The 20267-nt window shown below is 34.2% G+C and overlaps 1 protein-coding gene across 8 annotated transcripts in view; it reads right to left on the bottom strand.

Moving 5' to 3' along the window:
- The window catches only part of IBTK (inhibitor of Bruton tyrosine kinase), an 88807-nt gene that overhangs the window by 31808 nt on the left and 36732 nt on the right, over positions 1 to 20267 (bottom strand). For 6 of the 8 annotated variants that reach the window (XM_036316594.1, XM_036316595.1, XM_036316592.1 and 3 more), the window contains 9 exons: positions 18268 to 18867; positions 17085 to 17171; positions 16179 to 16261; positions 16061 to 16098; positions 15514 to 15610; positions 9543 to 9644; positions 4259 to 4376; positions 1372 to 1432; positions 436 to 557 (listed from right to left, as the gene is read on the bottom strand). In XM_036316594.1, coding sequence (XP_036172487.1) covers positions 436 to 557; positions 1372 to 1432; positions 4259 to 4376; positions 9543 to 9644; positions 15514 to 15610; positions 16061 to 16098; positions 16179 to 16261; positions 17085 to 17171; positions 18268 to 18867 — 1308 coding nt within the window. The remainder of the gene's footprint in view (positions 1 to 435; positions 558 to 1371; positions 1433 to 4258; positions 4377 to 9542; positions 9645 to 15513; positions 15611 to 16060; positions 16099 to 16178; positions 16262 to 17084; positions 17172 to 18267; positions 18868 to 20267) is intronic. The other 2 variants (XM_036316597.1, XM_036316598.1) reach the window with 1 other exon arrangement.

Genomic DNA, 20267 nt, shown 5'->3' with positions numbered 1-20267 from the left:
TCTTTCCAGAATTATGTTTTAGTTTTTTTCTGTTCTGTCATTACTGCTCAGCAACCTCTTTCCAACTTCCAAAGCTGTCATCATCTCTTGACTGCTGTCTTCCCCTATCCTGCTCTCTGGGCTTTAGTGCATTATGCCTTTTGTGTTTCTTTAACCTCAGCAGGGCTTAGGAAGGTAGTTAAAATAAATGCGCTAATTCAACCCAACATGTTTAATCTGAAGGCTACATTCCTTTCATATTTACAGGTAATTTTGTTATATCTGCAAATATAAAGTATTCATTTACTTTGTACTACACTAAGGCTAAGAATGAGCATAAATGCATGTCTTATTTCAGGTGTCTCAATTTTTTTCTTTCAATGTCAACATGAAAGTGTCCAAGATTTTGAATGGGGGGGGGGAGGGGGAGACGAAAAAAAAGGAAACAGAACTTACGAATTATTTTGTTCCATTTTTATTTCTTCTTTAAAAAAAATATCTCCATCTTCTAGTTCCAAATAGCTAATATCTGGTCCATCCTGATATGGTGTAATGACTCTTTTATCCATTGCTGGAATCTACGAAAAAAAAAAATATGTCACCTTTTAAATACAAAATTTATAAAGATCTCTCTAAATCTTGATGTAATATCCCATTTGTTTTAATATATGGTGACATTAACTAGAAAAAGTCTAGAAGGCCTAATGGTTTTCTAAATTTAAATCAAGTGGTTGATTCAATTAAAAGATTATTCCATTAAGGCATGGGGGACAAAAAAAAAACCTTGACAGAAAAGCATCCCTTTATTAAAAATACAAACTAGTCCTGAAGGGTCCCGGGTTCGATTTCTGGTCAAGGGCACATGCTTGAGTCTCAGGCTCAATCCCCAGGAGGGTGTATGCGGGAGGCAGCCGATCAAAGATTCTCTCTCATCATTGATGTTTCTATCTCTCTCTCTCCCTTCCTCTCTGAAATCACTAAAAATATTTTTTAAAAATGCAAATTAATCTATTTGTTATAGGAATCATGTAAATCCATGTTTTTACACTGTCCTGACCTTTGGTAAATAATAATGAAAGACCCTGAAGCTTTCAGTAACTTTCATTTATGAAGAAATTAAAAAATACTAATCTTATTAAATATTTTCAATATCAATTATCCTATTTATCTATGGAATCTGTAAAGAATAGAAGAGGTCAATTGGGGAAAAGAGGGGATATATATAACACTCTCAATAATAAAGGTTTAAAAAGTATATGTATAGAAAGAAATACTAGGTCCTGTTTTCTACAAGATCCTAAAATATTAGAATTCATTAGGAAATTATTCCATTGAGATGTCTGACCTAATATAATGCTTTAGATGATAATATCAAAAGAACATAAACCTTACCATTTTTCGGTAAAATGCAGAAAGATCCTTCAAAACACCAACACTTAAAACATCAAGAGACCTAACAAGTAAGATACAAAATTTTATCTTAATACTTAAGTAACTTAATACCTGTCAAGGTTTTCAAATACGTGGAGATATTTTATATTGCTGAATAAATAATAGTTATTTTTAAAACATTAATATCTAGCTGCTACATATTCTTTTAGGAAGCATGCAGTTATATATTTCAATAAACATCATGAACACACTAGAAAATATCTTATATAAAACTCAAATAACTCTTATAAATGATAGAAAAATATTTTATACTACAGGCCCTGTGCACGTGTGTGTGTGTGTGTGTGTGTGTGTGTGTTCCTTCAGCCCAACCTGCACCCTCTCCAAACCAGGACCCCTCAGGGAATATCCGACTGCCACCAGTCGAACATCCCTCTCACAATCTAGGACCGCTGGCTCCTAACTGCTAACCTGCCTGCCTGCCTGGTCACCCCCAACTGCCCCCCGGTCAGCCTAGTTGCCCCACACAGCCTGCTGTTCAGTCATTTGGTCGTCCCTCACTTAACCCCCCTGCTGGCCTTGTCACCCCACACAGCTGTTCGGTCATTACTGTTACTGTGACAGCGTCCCGGACAATCTGCATATTAGCCTTTTATTATGTAGGATTGTAATGAAATAGCAAGTACATATTCATTTTTCAACTTTCATTTTCCACAAATTATAATCTTTAACTATAGAAGGAGTGCTTATATTGATAGAACAATTGCCTAACTATTAGGATACTTAAATTTTATCTAGAATTATCATTGCTACCAACTAACTTCATGACCTTGAGCAACTCATATTACCTTTCTGTGCTTTAGTATCTTCCTGTGTAAAATGACATTCAGACTACATCAATAGTATGAAGGAACTCTCAGGTTCCAAAGATGTACTTTAAGACACCAGTGAAAATTTAAATCAATTTACATTTTGAAATATATTTTAATGTATTTTTAAAACTAATCCAAAACAATGTGCATATTCAAATGTGTACCATACCAGTTTTAATATTTTGAAGATAAGTAACTTGTGCTACTATGTCCTCATTGGTGTGCCCTTTTTTTTTCTGTGCATATTTATTTGCACTTTTTCTAGCAAACGCGTATTTGATTAGGATTGGTCAAATCTGTACAAATCTTTGTTTTAATGCAAGTTATATATGACTACTCATGTAAAATTACACCAGTAGACACTTGTGCCATCCTTAATATTAATAGTTCAGCTGATACTTGTCACAACATAATAACTGAGTAATAGTAGTATGACTCATTCTTTTCCAATATATTTTAGATAGGTTTGGTGCTTATTCTACGTTTTGGTTAATTCCTATCTGACAAACTGAATGGGCTTAATTTGGTTAATAATTGCTGTGATTAGAATTACTAATGTAATGTCAGCAATTAACTTTATTCTTCTGCAATTCTAGTCTGTCTCTCATACTAACATTCAAGAGAAATTTTCAAATGACATTGTCTAATATTCCATAACATTAATTTGTACTAGAAAAGCACTGTTTACAAAATAACAAAGCATTAAATTACCAAAATATTATTTCCTCTAAATTGAACCCTAAGAGGCAATTATTAAAAATCTGTTAATAAAACACTTTTATTTCAATCAGTTTTGGAATTAGTTTCATTAAAGATTATCCTGACTTTGAAAGGTCAGTTATCAAAAACTGTTATGATTTATAATAAATTATGTACATTAAGATTTGATTTTTTACCAAAAAAGTTTTCTGGGTTTTCTCAGCTTTAATATGAAGATATAGCCCTAACCGCTTTGGCTCAGCGGATAGAGCATCGGCCTGCGGACTCAAGGGTCCCAGGTTCGATTCCGGTCAAGGGCAAGTACCTTGGTTGCAGGCACATCCCCAGTGGGGAGTGTGCAGGAGGTAGCTGATCAATGTTTCTCTCTCATCGATGTTTCTAACTCTCTATCCTTCTCCCTTCCTCTCTGTAAAAAAAATCAAACTGACCAAGATCTCTAATCTCAAATTTGTGTTCACCAAACACTCATTTTTCTCACCAATGACTTTATAATGAATAAATGTAATAAAATTTTGACTTTATTAAAAAGAAATATGTAAATTTATTTCATTAAAAAAATTCCACTGCTAAAACAATTGAAAATAGTATATTACCAAGATCCCTCTAATTCTAAAATGCCTATGACTCCTATATCATTAACATCAAATAATTTCCATCCAGGTAATCCTCATAATATGAAATATTAATTTATAAAACAGGGTATATATATTTAGCTGACTTTTTATGTAAAATGAGTCATTTTTCATAAGAAGCATTTCGTTACTCATTGATTTCTACATAAAGCCTTCCACACACCTATCGGCTTGCAACAAACTAGAGAAAATAAAATTTTCAGACCATCCCTTGCAGCCTAAGTTGGACAGGAAATGTCTTAAAGAGAATAAATACATACAAAAATAGAAATCAACCAAATTTTATGCATGCTTACATGTAAATTAAGTACTAGTATTACAGATAGTGTCCAAAAGCCAAGGTCACAATTACAGTTACAAACCAACCTAAACAAGCAGAGAGATGCATACATATAAAAAATATATGTGATAATATTGTTTCACAACTTTGCAACCAAAATGTAAGCTTTACTGAGGATTTTGTCTATTTTGTTCATTGTTGTATCTTATCAATGGTTAGTATATAAGTAGCCATTGTTCATGGAATAATTAAATCCGCTTACATTTCATTTTTTCTACAAAACCAGAATTTATCATTACTTACTTTTAAATTACTAATATAACTGCTGTTATTTCTAAATAATTGCTTTTGCAATGATCATATAATGTATACACCCAACCTACCTTGCTTCAAGTAAAGCTGCCATATTCAGTCCTATAAACTGTAAACAAGACAGTTTCAATTGCTCAGCATTATACATTGCTGCAAATTCTAGTAGCATAGCAGCATTCTTGAGGGTAACTACAAAGGAAGAAAATGCATGCAAAATGAGACAAAAGGCATGTTACTACAGAAAATAAAATACACTTCTACAGTTGTCAGGTTTGAACATTTAGAACAAGGAAAATTGTTAGTTTCTTGACAAAAATAACTTATACAGAGACAAATATAGAACTCACTTTTCTTAAAATATATGTTTATTGATTTCAGAAGGTAAAGAAGAGGGAGAGAGAGAAACATCAATGATGAGAGAGAATCATTGATGGGCTGCCTCCTGCACACCCAGTACTGGAGACTGAGCTCACAACTCAGACATGTGCCCTAACTGGAAATTGAGCTGTGACCTCCTGGTTCATAGGTCAATGCTCACCCACTGAGCCACACTAACTGGGAAGAATTCACTTTTCATCCTAATATGCCAAAGTAATTTTAAATGATTGGTTATGAGAAAAAATAAGCACACATAAAAAAATTTTAAGCAGAGAAAATACAGAAGGTGCATTATAGTCACCTAAAAGCAAACACATAAGAATCAGTAATCTTCCATCTAATATTTTTAGAATATTTTTTACTTTAATTGATAACCAGCTTTCCTTTTCATTTATATAGCACAGAAATCATTCTCTCTTCTATAAAACTAAAGCTATTCTTAAGACTAAGAGAAAATTATGAAAAATATTTAATGTTTATTAAATATATGTTGAGTAATCTATCAATTTATGTGGGTATACTGGCATATATAAACACATACACACACTATATGTTTTGGAATATAAATATATCTATATCTTACCATATTGTTCAGGCCAATGCAGAACCTGGCATTCCGTACAAGAGATTCTGGATTTTGTTAAAATGCCAGTAACAAAATATACACTTTATATATGAAGTAGGATATTCTGGGACAGTCTTCTAGCAAAACATACTTCATATATACTAGCATGTAGCTCTGCCTTCTCAAACCTCTCCATTCTTTTTCTTATTTACTCTGAGTCCCAGAAAAACAGAACTATCTTCTATGCCAAGCTTCCACCATTTCTTTTTTCTTTCTCCCTTGTAACTCTGTCAAAAGTTGTAACTGCAAGCAAGCAATACTCATCTCTGTCTCACTTCTGACTAACCTACTTTCAACTAATGAATAATGAATCGAGAGTTTCCCATATCAAAGACATCAAAATGGATCATATAAAAATTTTGGAATTGTTCAGTTGGGAATAAGGACTGCCCAGTAAATGAAGACCAAACCATTCTCTTGCTAGGTTCTAGGAAGATTGAGAGATTCATTAATCAAAGCAAATGTGCAGCAAGGGGCAAGAAAAATATATCCAAGGGATACCAAGAAAGTGAATTGAACAACTAAAAATGTCTTCTATATGTATACTTTATACCTGTTGCATGTTGCATCCTTTATTTTATATATATTTCCCTTTCTTTCCTAAAAAATCAGAGCTATTGTTCTCTTTCTGATAACCCAGGAGAAGATATTCCATAGAGTTCAAAAAATAAATAAATAAGACACTAAAGCTAAGACAAACTACTAGCATTTACAAATTAGAAAAACTTGACAGGAAATCACTTCACACTTCCTTAAGTGGCAATGAAGGAGAACAAAGATTAGATTAGAAAGTCATAAAACTTTTATATCAGGCTAAGGAAATTTAACCTTTATCCTAGGATAAGCAATTAAAAATATCTAAACAGGGGAAGACATAATTATTTCCTACAGAAAGATTAAAGAGAAGTTAGAAGAGAGAAAGAGGACTTAAAAGACTACTGTGACATTACACAGAAGAGATGGGTAACAGTGAATTCAAATGAGCATGATCACAGAGAGAATAAAAAGGTGGGAGAAATGTGATCAACACAGTTAAGATGATTCAGTTTTGACAACTAAAAGAATCTGGTACACAGAACAAAATAACGAATAAAACTTGCAGTTTCAAAGTTGAGTGTTCAGGAGAAAAGCCATGCAATTAACTGAAATAATGAACAGAGAAAGAAATAAAAGTTTAAGAGAAAAAAAGATGTGTTTTGATCAAATATATTAATGGAATGGTTACATAAACATTCCATCAAATGGTAGGAAATGGGTAAGTAAACATAGACCTATAGTCAACACCAGGAAAGGGGTAAAAAGTTTCTGTTTCCAAACTCACCCTTGAAATTCCAAATTAAGGCTTCACAGGGGAGTTTTACCAAACATTCAAGGAAGAACTAAAACCTATCCTCCTCAGACTACTACAAAAAATTCAAGAGGAAGGAACACTTCCAAGCTCATTCTATGAAGCCAGCATCACCCTAATACCAAAACCAGGTAAAGACAACACAATGAAAGAGAATTACAGGCCAATATCCCTCATGAACATAGATGCCAAAATCCTCAACAAAATCTTAGCAAATCGGATCCAGCAGTACATCAGAAAGATCATACACCATGACCAAGTAGGATTTATCCCAGGGATGCAAGGATGGTACAATATCCGTAAATCAATAAACGTGATACATCACATAAACAAATTGAAAGAAAAAAACCACATGGTCATATCAATTGATGCAGAAAAAGCATTTGACAAAATTCAACACCCATTTTTGATAAAAACTCTCAGCAAGGTGGGAGTAGAAGGATCATACCTCAACATAATAAAAGCCATATATGACAGGCCCACAGCCAACATCATACTCAATGGACAAAAACAAACACCATTTCCCCTAAGAACAGGAACAAGACAGGGATGCCCCCTTCTTACCACTCCTGTTCAACATAGTACTGGAAGTGTTAGCCATTGCAATTCAGCAAGAAGAAGAAATAAAAGGCATCCAAATTGGAAAAGAGGAAGTAAAACTGTCCTTATTTGCAGACGACATGATATTATACATACAAAACCCTAGAGACTCCATCAAAAAGCTGCTAGACTTAATACATGAATTTGGCAATGTAGCAGGATACAAAATTAACCCCAAGAAATCTGAGGCATTTCTATACACCAATAGTGAACTTTCAGAAAGAGGGATTATAAAAACAATCCCGTTTACCATCGCACCAAAAAAATTAAGCTACCTAGGAATAAACTTAACTAAAGAGGTAAAAGACCTCTACTCAGAAAACTACAGGACGTTGAAAAAAGAGATAGAGGAAGACATAAACAGATGGAAGAACATACCGTGTTCATGGATTGGTAGAATCAACATCATTAAAATGTCCATACTACCCAAAGCAATCTATAAATTCAACGCACTTCCCATTAAAATACCAACAGCATACTTCAGAGATCTAGAATGAACTCTCCAAAAATTCATCTGGAATAAAAAAAAGACCCCAAATAGCTGCAGCAATCCTGAAAAAGACCAAAGTAGGTGTGATCTCAATACCAGATATCAAGTTGTATTACAAAGCCACTGTTCTCAAAACTGCCTGGTACTGGCACAAGAATAGGCATATAGATCAATGGAATAGAATAGAGAGCCCAGAAATCGGCCCGAACCAATATGCTCAATTAATATTTGACAAAGGAGGCAAGAACATACAATGGAGCCAAGATAGTCTCTTCAATAAATGGTGTTGGGAAAATTGGACAGATATATGCAAGAAAATGAAACTAGACCACCAACTTACACCATACACAAAAATAAACTCAAATGGATAAAGGACTTAAACGTACGACAGGAAACCATAAAAATTCTAGAAGAATCCAAAGGCAACAAAATCTCAGACATATGCCGAAGCAATTTCTTCACTGATACAGCTCCTAGGCACTTGAAACTAAAGAGAAAATGAACAAATGGGACTACATCAAAATAAAAAGCTTCTGCACAGCAAAAGAAACCATCAACAAAACAACGAGAAAACCCACTGTGTGGGAAAACATATTTGCCAATGTCATATCTGATAAGGGCCTAATCTCCAAAATTTATAGGGAACTCATACAACTTAACAAAAGGAAGATAAACAATCCAATCAAAAAATGGGCAAAGGACCTCAATAGACACCTTTAAAAAGAGGACATTCAGAAAGCCAAGAGACATATGAAAACATGCTCAAAGTCACTAATCATCCGAGAGATGCAAATCAAAACGACAATGAGGTACAATCTCACACCTGTCAGACTGGCTATCATCAACAAATCAACAAACGACAAGTGCTGGAGAGAATGTGGAGAAAAAGGAACACTTGTGCACTGTTGGTGGGAATGCAGACTGGTGCAGCCACTATGGAAGACAGTATGGAGTTTCCTCAAAAAACTGAAAATGGAACTCCCATTTGACCCTGTGATCCCACTTCTAGGAATATATCCCAAGAAACCAGAAACACCAATCAGAAAGGATATATGCACCCCTATGTTCATAGCAGCACAATTCACCATAGCTAAGATCTGGAAACAGCCTAAGTGCCCATCAGTAGATGAATGGATTAGAAAACTGTGGTACATCTACACGATGGAATACTATGCTGCTGTAAAAAGGAAGGAACTCTTACCATTTGCAACGGCATGGATGGAACTGGAGAGCATTATGCTAAGTGAAATAAGCCAGTCAATGAAGAAAAAATACCACATGATCTCACTCATTCATGGATAATAGAGACCATTATAAACTTTTGAACAATAATAGATACAGAGGCAGAGCTGCCTCAAACAGATTGTCAAACTGCAGCGGGAAGGCCGGGGAGGGTTGGGGGGCAGGAGGTAGGGGGGTAAGAGATCAACTAAAGGACTTGTATGCATGCATATAAGCATAACCAATGGACATAAGACACTGGGGGATAGGGGAGGCTAGGGGACTGTCTAGGGCGGGGGGATAAAATGGACACAGATGTAATACCCTTTGTAATACTTTAAGCAATAAATAAAAAAAATAAATAAATTAAAAAAAATAAAATAAAATAAATAAATAATGTTAAAAAAAAAGAAATTCCAAATTAAGTATCACACCATCTTTATTATTCAAATTTTTGTGACATTTAAAAAAAATAATATATTTCAATTATAATGTACATATTTTCACATACTAACATCTCTGAAATAGATATGCTTACAAATGATGACATGAAATAATGTAAATGTTTTCACATTTTTCATGAGACAAAAAATATTGGTACATTTTACCATAAATGGAATCAAAAATCAATAAAATACAGCAATCCTAGACCAACTTGAAAACATACTAATATCCTAATTCAAAAATACTCACGTTTTTCAGTTAATGCTACTTCACAAATTTCTTTCAATCGAGTTATGAGAAGCTGATCAGCCACCACAAGAACACTACAAATAAAATCCACATTTTGAGATTCTAAAAGGAAAAAAAAAGGAAACAAGCATCACTCTTCATTGCTTTATAAACATAACACCTAGGAAAAACAAGTTCAAGTAATTAAGACAGTAAAAGAGAATTACACTGATTATTTTCTCAATGTTGGAATTATAACTATGATAAATAGTAATAATATAAAAATACTTCTACCTAGAAAGAAACACACCCAAATGCCCTGGTTCACGCTAAGACCATAAAATGGGCAACCTGAGTTGATCTTTTTAGTGGAGAGGGCTACTACAATGCCTGACTTATTTAAAATCTCCCATGCATATAAGCATAACCAATGGACATAAGACCCTGGGGGGTAGGGGAGGCTAGGGGACTGTCAAGGGCTGTGGGGGGGAGGAAAGGACACATATGTAATACCCTTTGTAATACTTTAAGCAATAAAAATAAATAAATAAATAAATAAATAAAAATAGGAGGAAAAGTAAAATCTCGATCTCATGTTTAATATAGGTATGTGTTAACATATAAATATACATCTATGTGTATATATGGGGGAGGGAGGGGATTAAGGATAAATAATGCTCTTAGGCTTCCTTACTTAAAACAAATCTGGTGCCCTAGCTGATTTGGCTCAGGGGATAGAGCGTCAGCCTGCAGACTGCAGGGTCCCAAGTTCAATTCTCAGTCTCTCAGTCAAGGCCACATGCCCGGGTTGCTGGCTCAATCTCCAGTAGGGGGCATGCAGGAAGCAGCCGATCAATGATTCTCTCTCATCACTGATGTTTCTATATCTCTCTCCCTCTCCCTTCCTCTCTGAAATCAATAAAAATATATTTAAAAACAAACAACAAAAAACTGGTTATCTAAGAGTACAATTTTTTAAAACTATAGGAATTCCTTAATTTAAAATAACCTTATTGGTCCAGCATATTAATGGCCGTAAGCAATGCCCCTGAGCCAACGCCAGAATAACACATAAGTAGGAAAAAAAAAAAGAAAGAAAGGGGAAGAAATGGTTAAGAAGAAGAAAATGAAGGAGAAATGAAGTCATTGGGAATGGCAAACTAAGGACTATTTCCAAAATTTCTCTCCTCCAACAAAGGCAATGAGAATACTGCAAAAAATTTGTCAAAAATCAACTTTTTCAGAATTCTAAAAATTGGCCAAATACTTGTAATGATCTGGGGAGTGCTTACTCAAAGAAATTTAGCTAAATCTTGGTAAGACAGTGAGCTTTGGGACACTGCAGCTTTTCCTTCTTATATCCTCCTGCCCCCTCTTTCACAGTAGTCTTAAAACCAACAATCATGCAATTACAGTGGAAATGAACAACTACAGCCACTGGAGGAGACAGAACTATTGTGGAGCAACATTATTTTTTTTAAGTCATTACTTGACATGTCTGGCTATTCCCTGGAAACCCCACTCACTAGCAGGACTTGTCTTTAATGGACCTACTCAAAGTTGCTCAATGTGAATAGCCTCTTCCTTGGGGCATTTATTAAAAACAATCAGTGATTGTCTCACACTGAATCTGACTGAGACAATGATAAAGGATGGAGCAAACAAGAAACATAAAGTTAAAAAAACACTTGAATAGCTAGGAAAAGGGGTCAATACAGCAATAGGATATGACAATTATAAAGATATATGCAAACAACATTGAACCTAAATATATAATGGAACTATTAACAGAACGAAAGGCAGAAATAGACATCAATAGCCCTAGCTGGTTTGGCTCAGTGGATAAGAGCGTCAGCCTGCAAACTGAAGGGTCCAGTGTTCGATTCCGGTCAAGGGCACATGCCTGGTTGTGGGCTCAGTCCCCAATGTGGGGCATGCAGGAGGCAGCCAATCAATGATTCTCCCTCATTGTTGATGTTTCTATCTCTCTCTTCCTCTCCCTTCCTCTCTGAAGTCAATCAAAATATATTTTTTTAAAAAAGAAATTGACATCAATATATAATAATAAAGGATGGCTTCATATTCAAAGTATGGATAGATCATCCAGATGGGAAAATCAGTACAGAAACAGCAGACCTGACCAACACTATATATAGATCAAATGGACCCAACAGACACATGCAGAGCATTCCATCCAAACGAAGCAAATACACATTTCTCTCAAGTACACACAAAACATTCTACAGAAGAGATCATATGTTAGGCCACCATAAGTTTCAGCAATTTAAAAAGATAAAATCATACCAAGTATCTTCTCCTAATAAAAAGGTAAAAAACTAGAATAACAGGAGAAAAATTAGAATATTCACATAGGTGGAAATTAATCAACACAGTCCTAAACAACCAGTAAGTCAAAAAAGAAATCAAAGAGAAAGCAAAAAATATCTTTTGAGACATATGAAAATGGAAACACAACATACTAGAACTGATCGTATGAAGCAAAAAAAAGTTCTAACAAGAAAGTTTATATTGATAAATGCCTTAACAAAAAAGAATTCAAATGAATAACCTTAAATTTTTTGCACAAGAAAAATAACAACTGAAGCCCATAGTTAGAAGAAAGGAAAAATTACAGCAGAAATCAATGAACACGATACTGAAAAATGAACACCAAATTTAAGAGTTGGTTGTTTGAAAAGATAAACAAAATTAACAAACATTTAAGTAGACTAAGGAATAAAAAAGAGAGGACTCCAATAAAATCATAAATGAAAGAAGAGAAATTACAACTGATACGTGACTACTTTTTATGAACAATTATATGCCAATGAATTGACAATCTAGAATAAATGAGTGAATTACAACAAGTGTACAACATACCATGCCTGAATCATGACGATCTGAACAGACCAATTACAGAGTAAAAAGACTGAATCAGTAATCAAAACTCTCCCCAAAAAGATTAGATAGCTTCACGAGTGAATGTCACCAAACATTTAAAAGAAAAATTAACACCAACCCTTCCCAAACTTGTCCAAAAAAATGAAAAGAAACACTTCCAAAGTCATTTTATGAGGTCAGCATTATCCTGATACCAAAGGCACACATGACACTACAAAAAATTACAGAACAATATCCCTGATTAACATATAAGCAAATACTTAATAAAATATTAGTAATTCAAATTTACAGCATATAAAAGTATTACACACCATGATTAAGTGGGATTTGTCTGAGATGCAAAGAAGGTTAAATACATGCAAATCAATACGATACACTACATTAACTGAATAAAGGATAAAAATTATGTGATCATCTCAGTAGATGCAGAAAGTGCATATGAAAAAATTCAAAATCCATTCATGATCAAAATTCTCAACAAAATTAGGTATAAAAGGAATGTACCACAATACAATAAAGGCCATATATGAATATAACATAATACTCAACAGTAAAAATATGAAAGATAATCACCCTAAAATCAGTAATATCTATTCACCACAGTATTAGAACTCCTGACCAGAGGAATCAGGCAAGAAAAATAAATAAATGGCATCCAAATTGGAAAGGAAAAAATTGAACTGTCTCTATTTGCAGATGACAAGATCCTATATACAGAAACCCTAAAAAGCTATGAAAATAAACAAATTCAGTCAAGTTGAAGGATACAAAATAAACATAAAAATAAATCAGTTGCTTTTCTATGCCTAATGAACTATCCTTAAAAATCCCATTTACAATTACATCAATATAAAATATAGGAATAAATTTAACCAGGAAGATGAATGATCTGTATACTAGAAAATACACAACACTGAGGACTAAGATATAGAAGAAGACACAAATAAATGGAAAGAAACACTATGTTCATGGACTGGAAGAATTGATATTGTTAAAATGTCCATTCTACCCAAAGCAATCTACAGATTCAATAAAACCTCATCAAAATTCCAATGGCATTTTCACGGAAATAAAAAGATAAAATAAAAAGCAGCATGGAGGGACCGGGAGAGTATCATGCTAAGTGAAATAAGTCAGTCAGAGAATGACAAGTATCACATGATCATACTCATGTAGAAGTAACAAAATAAACTGTCGACAGAGTGGATTCAGAGACATGGAAGCATGGAACAGAGTGAGGAATCTCAGAGGGAAGGCAGGGAGGGTGGGTGGGTGGAAGTTAATCAACCAAAGGCCTTGTATGCATATATGCATAACCCATGGACACAGACAATAGGGTGCTGGGGGGGGGTGGGGGCGAAGGGGGCCGCAGGTGTGGGCTGGAGGGGGTTAATGGGGGTATAAACGGGGACATGTGTAATACTTTCAACAATAAAGAATTATTTAAATAATAATATTAATGAATTTAAAAGCAATCCTAAAATTCATATGGAATCACAAAAAATCCCTGAATATCCAAAGCAATCTTGAAGAAAAAAAAACAAAACTGGAGGCATGGCACTTCTGATTTTAAACTCTATTACAAAGCTATAGTAATCAAAATGGTAATGTATTAGTATAAACACAAACACATAGACCAGTGAAACAGAATTAGAGAGCCCAAAAATAAACCTTCACAGTCAACAAAGGTGTCAAGAATACAAACTGGGGAAAGGACTGTCTCTTCAATAGAGTGTTAGGAAAATTAAATGTTTGCATGCAAGAGAATGAAAGTGAACCCATACACAAAAAGCATCTCAAAATGGATTAAAGACATCAAGGTGAGACCTGAAACCATAAATATCCTAGAAGAAAACATGAAAAAAAAACCAACCCTAAACATTGATCTTGGCGAAAATTTTCAGACATGACACCAAAACCACATACTACAAAAGCAAAAAGAAACAAGTGGCGCCGAAACCGGTTTGGCTCAGTGGATAGAGCATCGGCCTGCGGACTGAAAGGTCCCAGGTTTGATTCCGGTCAAGGGCATGTACCTGGGTTGCTGGCACTTCCCCAGTGGGGGATGTGCAGGAGGCAGCTGATCGATGTTTCTCTCTCATCGATGTTTCTAACTCTCTATCCCTCTCTCTTCCTCTCTGTAAAAAATCAATAAAATATATTAAAAAAAAAAAAAAAGAAACAAGTGGGATTACATGAAACTAAAAAGCTTCTGCACAGCAAAAAAAAAAGTGTGTGTGTGGGAGGGGGGTGGCTTCTGCACAGCAAAAGGAAACAATCAACAAGATGAAAAGACAACCTTTGGAATGGGAGAAAATAATCTGCAAATCTTATCTGAAAAGGGGTTAATATGCAAAATACATAAGAACTCCTAAAACTTAAGAGCAAAAAATAAGTTACTCACTTAAAAAATGGGCAAAAGACCTGAACAGATAATATACAAAGAAGACATACAAATGGCCAACGAGGTGTATGAAAAGGTACTCAATGTCACTAGTATATAATCATCAGGGAAATGCAAATCAAAACCACAACGAGATGTCACCTTACACCTACTATCAAAAAAACAGAAAGTACTGATGAGGGTATAGAAGGATCACTTGTGCACTGTTGGGCATTACATTGGTGTAGCCACTATGGAAAACAATATGGAGGTTCCTCAAAATATTAAAATTAGAAATGATACAGCAATACTACTTTTGGATATTTAGCCTAAGGAATTGAAATCAGGATCTTGAAGACATATCTGTACTTTAAACAAGGGGAAAAGCAGGCAAGACAGAATTTTTTTAGTCTTGGTCAAAACTATACTCCCTGTTGTCAATTCATCTCAGTCACAGAAGTAGTTGTGTCTAAAGTTTTAAATCCAACCTCAACCATTAAATACAATTCTTACAGAGTTCATTTTCACATAGGTAAGGAAAACTTGCTTTTTCTATGTCTTTACTGTTAGTAATCATCCCTATTGCTAATTCTAAATTAAGCCTGTGTTGAAGACTTATTTCAATTAAGAGTAGAAATTAAGATTCATGTTTTTAACATTATTCAATTATATCTTAAAGATTTAAAATACCCTAACTCTTATTAATACCTTTTATCAACACAGCTTCATCAGTATAGAGGTAGTCCAAAATAACTTTCAGTATGTCAGACTGTATTGGCATTTCCAGAGCTGCACAACTGGAAGCCTAAATAAAAATAAAACAAAATAAAACAATTAATTTAAACTACAAAATACAACTATATACTGACTGAGATTGGTACAAAAATTGTGAAGAGGAATTGCATCAAATGCAAAAGAATATAACATTTATAAAACACAAAGCTAAAATAAGATAGTTTTAATTTTAAATTGCCTTGAAATAGGCATGAAAAAGGATCAAGAAAAGTTTAGATAAAAACACACTGCATTCTAAATTTCCAAATAATGGGGAATTTTTGATTTAAGTCGCTTTTCTGCACTAATTTTCATTTCTAAGTATTGCTATTTTCCAGCAGGCTTATGCATAAAGTTTAGTACAAAAGAAAAACTGAGTTAAAATATCAGGTTTCCATTTTTACTCTCTTTAGTATATAACCTTCCCAAAAATCTAAAGAAGTTTTGTTAACCAGCCTCATTGGTTTCTACTTAATCTTACCTCGATCCAGGAGCTACTCAGCATACTATGAAAATAATCTGAAAGAAAAAAAAATCAGTAAGAATAGTGAAACAATACTGAAACAAATAAATCAGCAACTAAGAAAAAGTGTACCTACCAAGTCTAGCACAAAGAACACATTTATGACAAGGAAATTCCTTTCCATCCACTGATTTCATGGTCACATCATACACAAATGAACTGCAAGAAAAACGTTTAATTAAACCAAGAGCAATTTCTTTACTTGTTTAGCAAATAAGAAAATTCTTTATAGAATTTGGCTTGGCTTTTGACTTTCTTTTCATTAAAGGCAGCAGAGAATAAACAACATGAGGGTATACAATGAAGTACTTCATCTCCTTCCATTTTAAGGAAGACAATAAGGGCCTTACAATAAAAATATTTAAAAAGGAAACTGAATTCAGATAAATATTCAAAAATCTTTCCTCTCACTTTTCTTTTTTAATTACTGGCCAATAATATAATAGGAAGTGACAGCACAGTCAAAGGTCTTTAATTCACTTATTTGTACAACCCATTCTATTCTAAGCATAATCCAGATTATCTCCAGTTTCTCTTTCTCTAAAAACTTCACCTATAAAGAGTAAATAAATTTCTAAAAACAAAATATTTAATAATATACTAACAGTATAGTATATTCATCACTGAAAAGATTTACAAAGGAATCATCATAATGATGAAGAGGCATAATCAGTTTGGTTTTGGAGTTAACATTTCCTATTGATCCAAAAAACACAAAATGTAGGCAAGAAAAAATAATTAAAAATTCCTTTCTTAATTAGAAAGTAATCAAAAAAAGGAAATTGTACCAATGTCTATTAAACAGTTAATATTTTATCCATTTACTTCAACAATTCTCCATTATTTCCAAAAATGAAGAATATTAGTAAAGGTAAAAGTGTATCTTCCTATACATTTTGCTTCATATGTTAGAAGAGTTCTATTTCCACACTTAGGTCCCAAAATCTAGAGATAAAAAGTTTACTTTCATTTCCTAACTTACCATTTTTTCTGATTTAGCTTTGGTTTGTTACCAGTTTTCTTGTCAATAACGTTAATTTTTTCATTTTCAAATCTGACTCCATCTAATCTATCAACAAGAATAGATAAAAATTAACAGTGTATATATTCCCTTACCAAAACAAACAAGCAACAAAAATCCAACAAATCAAATCTGAACATGATTATATAATTTGTATCACCTACAAAAATATCTCAAAGAACTCCCACTCTGTGGTAAAGAAATAATCATACATTCTCTTTCAATTTGACTTAGAATTCAAAATGTATTAAAATATCACTACTGACCAAAAAATAATTTTTTAAAAAATCGAAGGTATGGTATAAAGCCCTTCATTGTTTTTAAATAGAAAATATGCACTCCTCCCAGCTCCCACCCCATAACTAAGGTTACATTGCCACAGGCAATATAAGTACCTTAAAAAATAGAGAATTCCAAAAAATCTGGTTTGTAGTATGATAAATACTGTTAGCCTCTTTACATGTTATATGACAAAACTACACGAACAATATGAAGTCAGTATTATCCCTCCCATTTTGTATACTGAGAAACTAAAATTCAAAGAAAATAAGAACTCTGACCCAGCTACTTATAGTAAAACTAAGAGACATACAGAGGTCTTTGTAACTCCAAAGAGAGTACTCTTTCCAGCAACCACACTGCCTGCCACTCTAGATCTCTATTACACAAACACCATAGAGCAGTGATGGCAAACCTTTTGAGCTCAGCATGGCAGCATTTTGAAACACCCTAGCTTAACTCTGGGGCCATGTCACATATAGAAATTTTTTTGATATTTGCAACCATAGTAAAACAAAGACTTATATTTTTGATATTTATTTATATATTTAAATCCCATTTAACAAAGAAAAATCAACCAAAAAAATGAGTTTGCATGTCACCTCTGACACGAGTGTCATAGGTTCGCCATCACTGCCATAGCAAGTTCAAACCCAGTAACAGTCTTCCCATATGTGAATGTTTTAATCCAGGGAATCCCATAAAGGTAGCTTTAGCAGAAAATGGAAAAAACAAACAAAGAAACACGTACCTGCCCACAAAACAGGGAGTGGAGAGGGAGGAATAGAAGAGAAGAACAGCAAAGGAAAAGATAATTTTTAAAAGGAGGTCATAAAATACAATAGATATTAAGGAGGAGCCATACCTACTACACAAATTACTGAAACCAAATTTCTTTGCAACATTTTGCAACATTCTTACAGGATCATCTTCCCCAACACTTTTTACTTTTTTGGAAGATTTGAATTTGCTTCTCTGTTTTTCACTAATTGTATGTGCTTGATTACTTTTATAAACTTCAAATGCTGACTTCTGATTGTCTTCATGGGAATTCATTTTATTCAAATGAGGATTCAGAGTACCCTGATATTCTTCTGGTTTTTTGTTTAAGATAATTCTTGGTTTGAAGCCATGAGTTAAAAAGTCACAAGTATCTGTGTATATAAATTGTAAAAGGTATTCAAACAAGTCAGGATGGACCTTCTCTACCACAAAGAGAGGGCATCCTACAGAATCTTCGTCTTTCCGGTAAACATCTGTAAAGTCTAAAGAAGTACCATCTGAAAGGAACAATTTCTGAAAAAAGTCAGAACGCACTGCCAAAATATATTTATGAGCAGGGAAGATTCTGTTGCCAACTTGAAATGTCACATCATGGATGCTGTCCATTTCATCTGCTTCCCTCAAGAGTTTGCCCAACTCTTCAAGAAAGGACGATGAAGACACAGCTGGAATTTCATAAAGGCTAGAAATGAAACAAAAAATCATTTTTATTTTCAAGAAAAAACTTTTAAAAAGCATCCCTAACCCGGCTGGTGTGGCTCCGTGCTTGAGCATCGACCCATGAACCAGGAGGTCAGTTTGATTCCTGGTCAGGACACATACCCGGGTTGCCAGCTCAATCCCCAGTAGGGGGCGTCTAGGAGGCAGTGGATCAATATTCTCTCATCATTGATGCTTCCATCTCTCTCTCTCCCTCTCCCTTCCTCTCTCTGGAATCAATAAAAAAAATTTAAAAAAAATTTGAAACATCCCTAGCCAATTCTCCATTTAAAGTGCAATTTCATTTTTATTTGCTAACCTTAGAAAAATTTACATTTGGCATTTCCTAAAATATAAGAATATTGCACAGTCTTAGATACTGTATCAACCTTTAAATTTTTTCTATTCTTTTTTCTCCTAAACTAATAAGAATTAAGTTTTCCTTTGAAAGCAGTGTTTTCTCTTTCTACAAAGAAACACTAAAATATAAATTTCAAATGACTATTTCATAAAAAATTTTTAAATTATAAAAATAACTAGAAATATTCAAAAAAGGATACAGTTCTCAACCTCTTCCTCCTTTATGTCCATTTATTTTACAAGTAAAGAAAAATATATAAAGAATTGAGTAAATACTTTGGGTCCCAGATCCAAGAATAGGTCAGAAACTCAAGAAAGTAAAAATAAACATACTCTATTGGTCTGTAACCCTGAGTCTTTTAGTACTTTAAGAATGCTATCACACCTACCCAATCTACATCTTATTCTTCCAGGTCTGGGGGACCAACCCTCTTGGTTTGCCTGAGACAGAGGGGTCCCCCAGAAGATGAAACTTTCAGTGCTAAATACAGAACAGGCATGAGCAAAACAGGATGGTCACCCTCCTTCTAGGACTTCTTTCCTTTTCAATACTTGATATTTACCTTAATCTGTCACCTCTCTACTAATGTGACTTAGAAGATTTGTACAGAGATTCACACTACCCTATAGGTGACTCTACACTACTTCTATCAATTCTCATCACATTCAAGGGTCAGAAATTGTTGCAAACTACGTAACAAATAGTTATATTTTTCAGGATCTGGGACCTTAGAGTACATCACAAAGTACTAAAGATATAAATAAATTTGTGTGCCTATCTATATAATAAAAGCCTAATATGCTAAGTGTCCGACTGTTCGTTCGACCATTCGACCAGTCACTATGATGCACACTGACCACCAGGGGCAGACACTGCGACTAGTAGGTTAGCTCGCTGCTGGGGTCCAGCCGACTGGGACTGGGCAAGACAGGCCGGACACACCCTAGAGCCCTCCTGCGGTCCCTCTCCAGCCCTGATCATGTACCGCTGGGGTCCCTCAGCCTGGCCTGCACCCTCTCACA

The sequence above is a fragment of the Myotis myotis genome, unplaced genomic scaffold (assembly GCF_014108235.1).
Source record: "Myotis myotis isolate mMyoMyo1 unplaced genomic scaffold, mMyoMyo1.p scaffold_m19_p_7, whole genome shotgun sequence".
Classification (NCBI taxonomy): domain Eukaryota; kingdom Metazoa; phylum Chordata; class Mammalia; order Chiroptera; family Vespertilionidae; genus Myotis; species Myotis myotis.
This window is presented reverse-complemented; position numbering and strand designations above follow the sequence as displayed.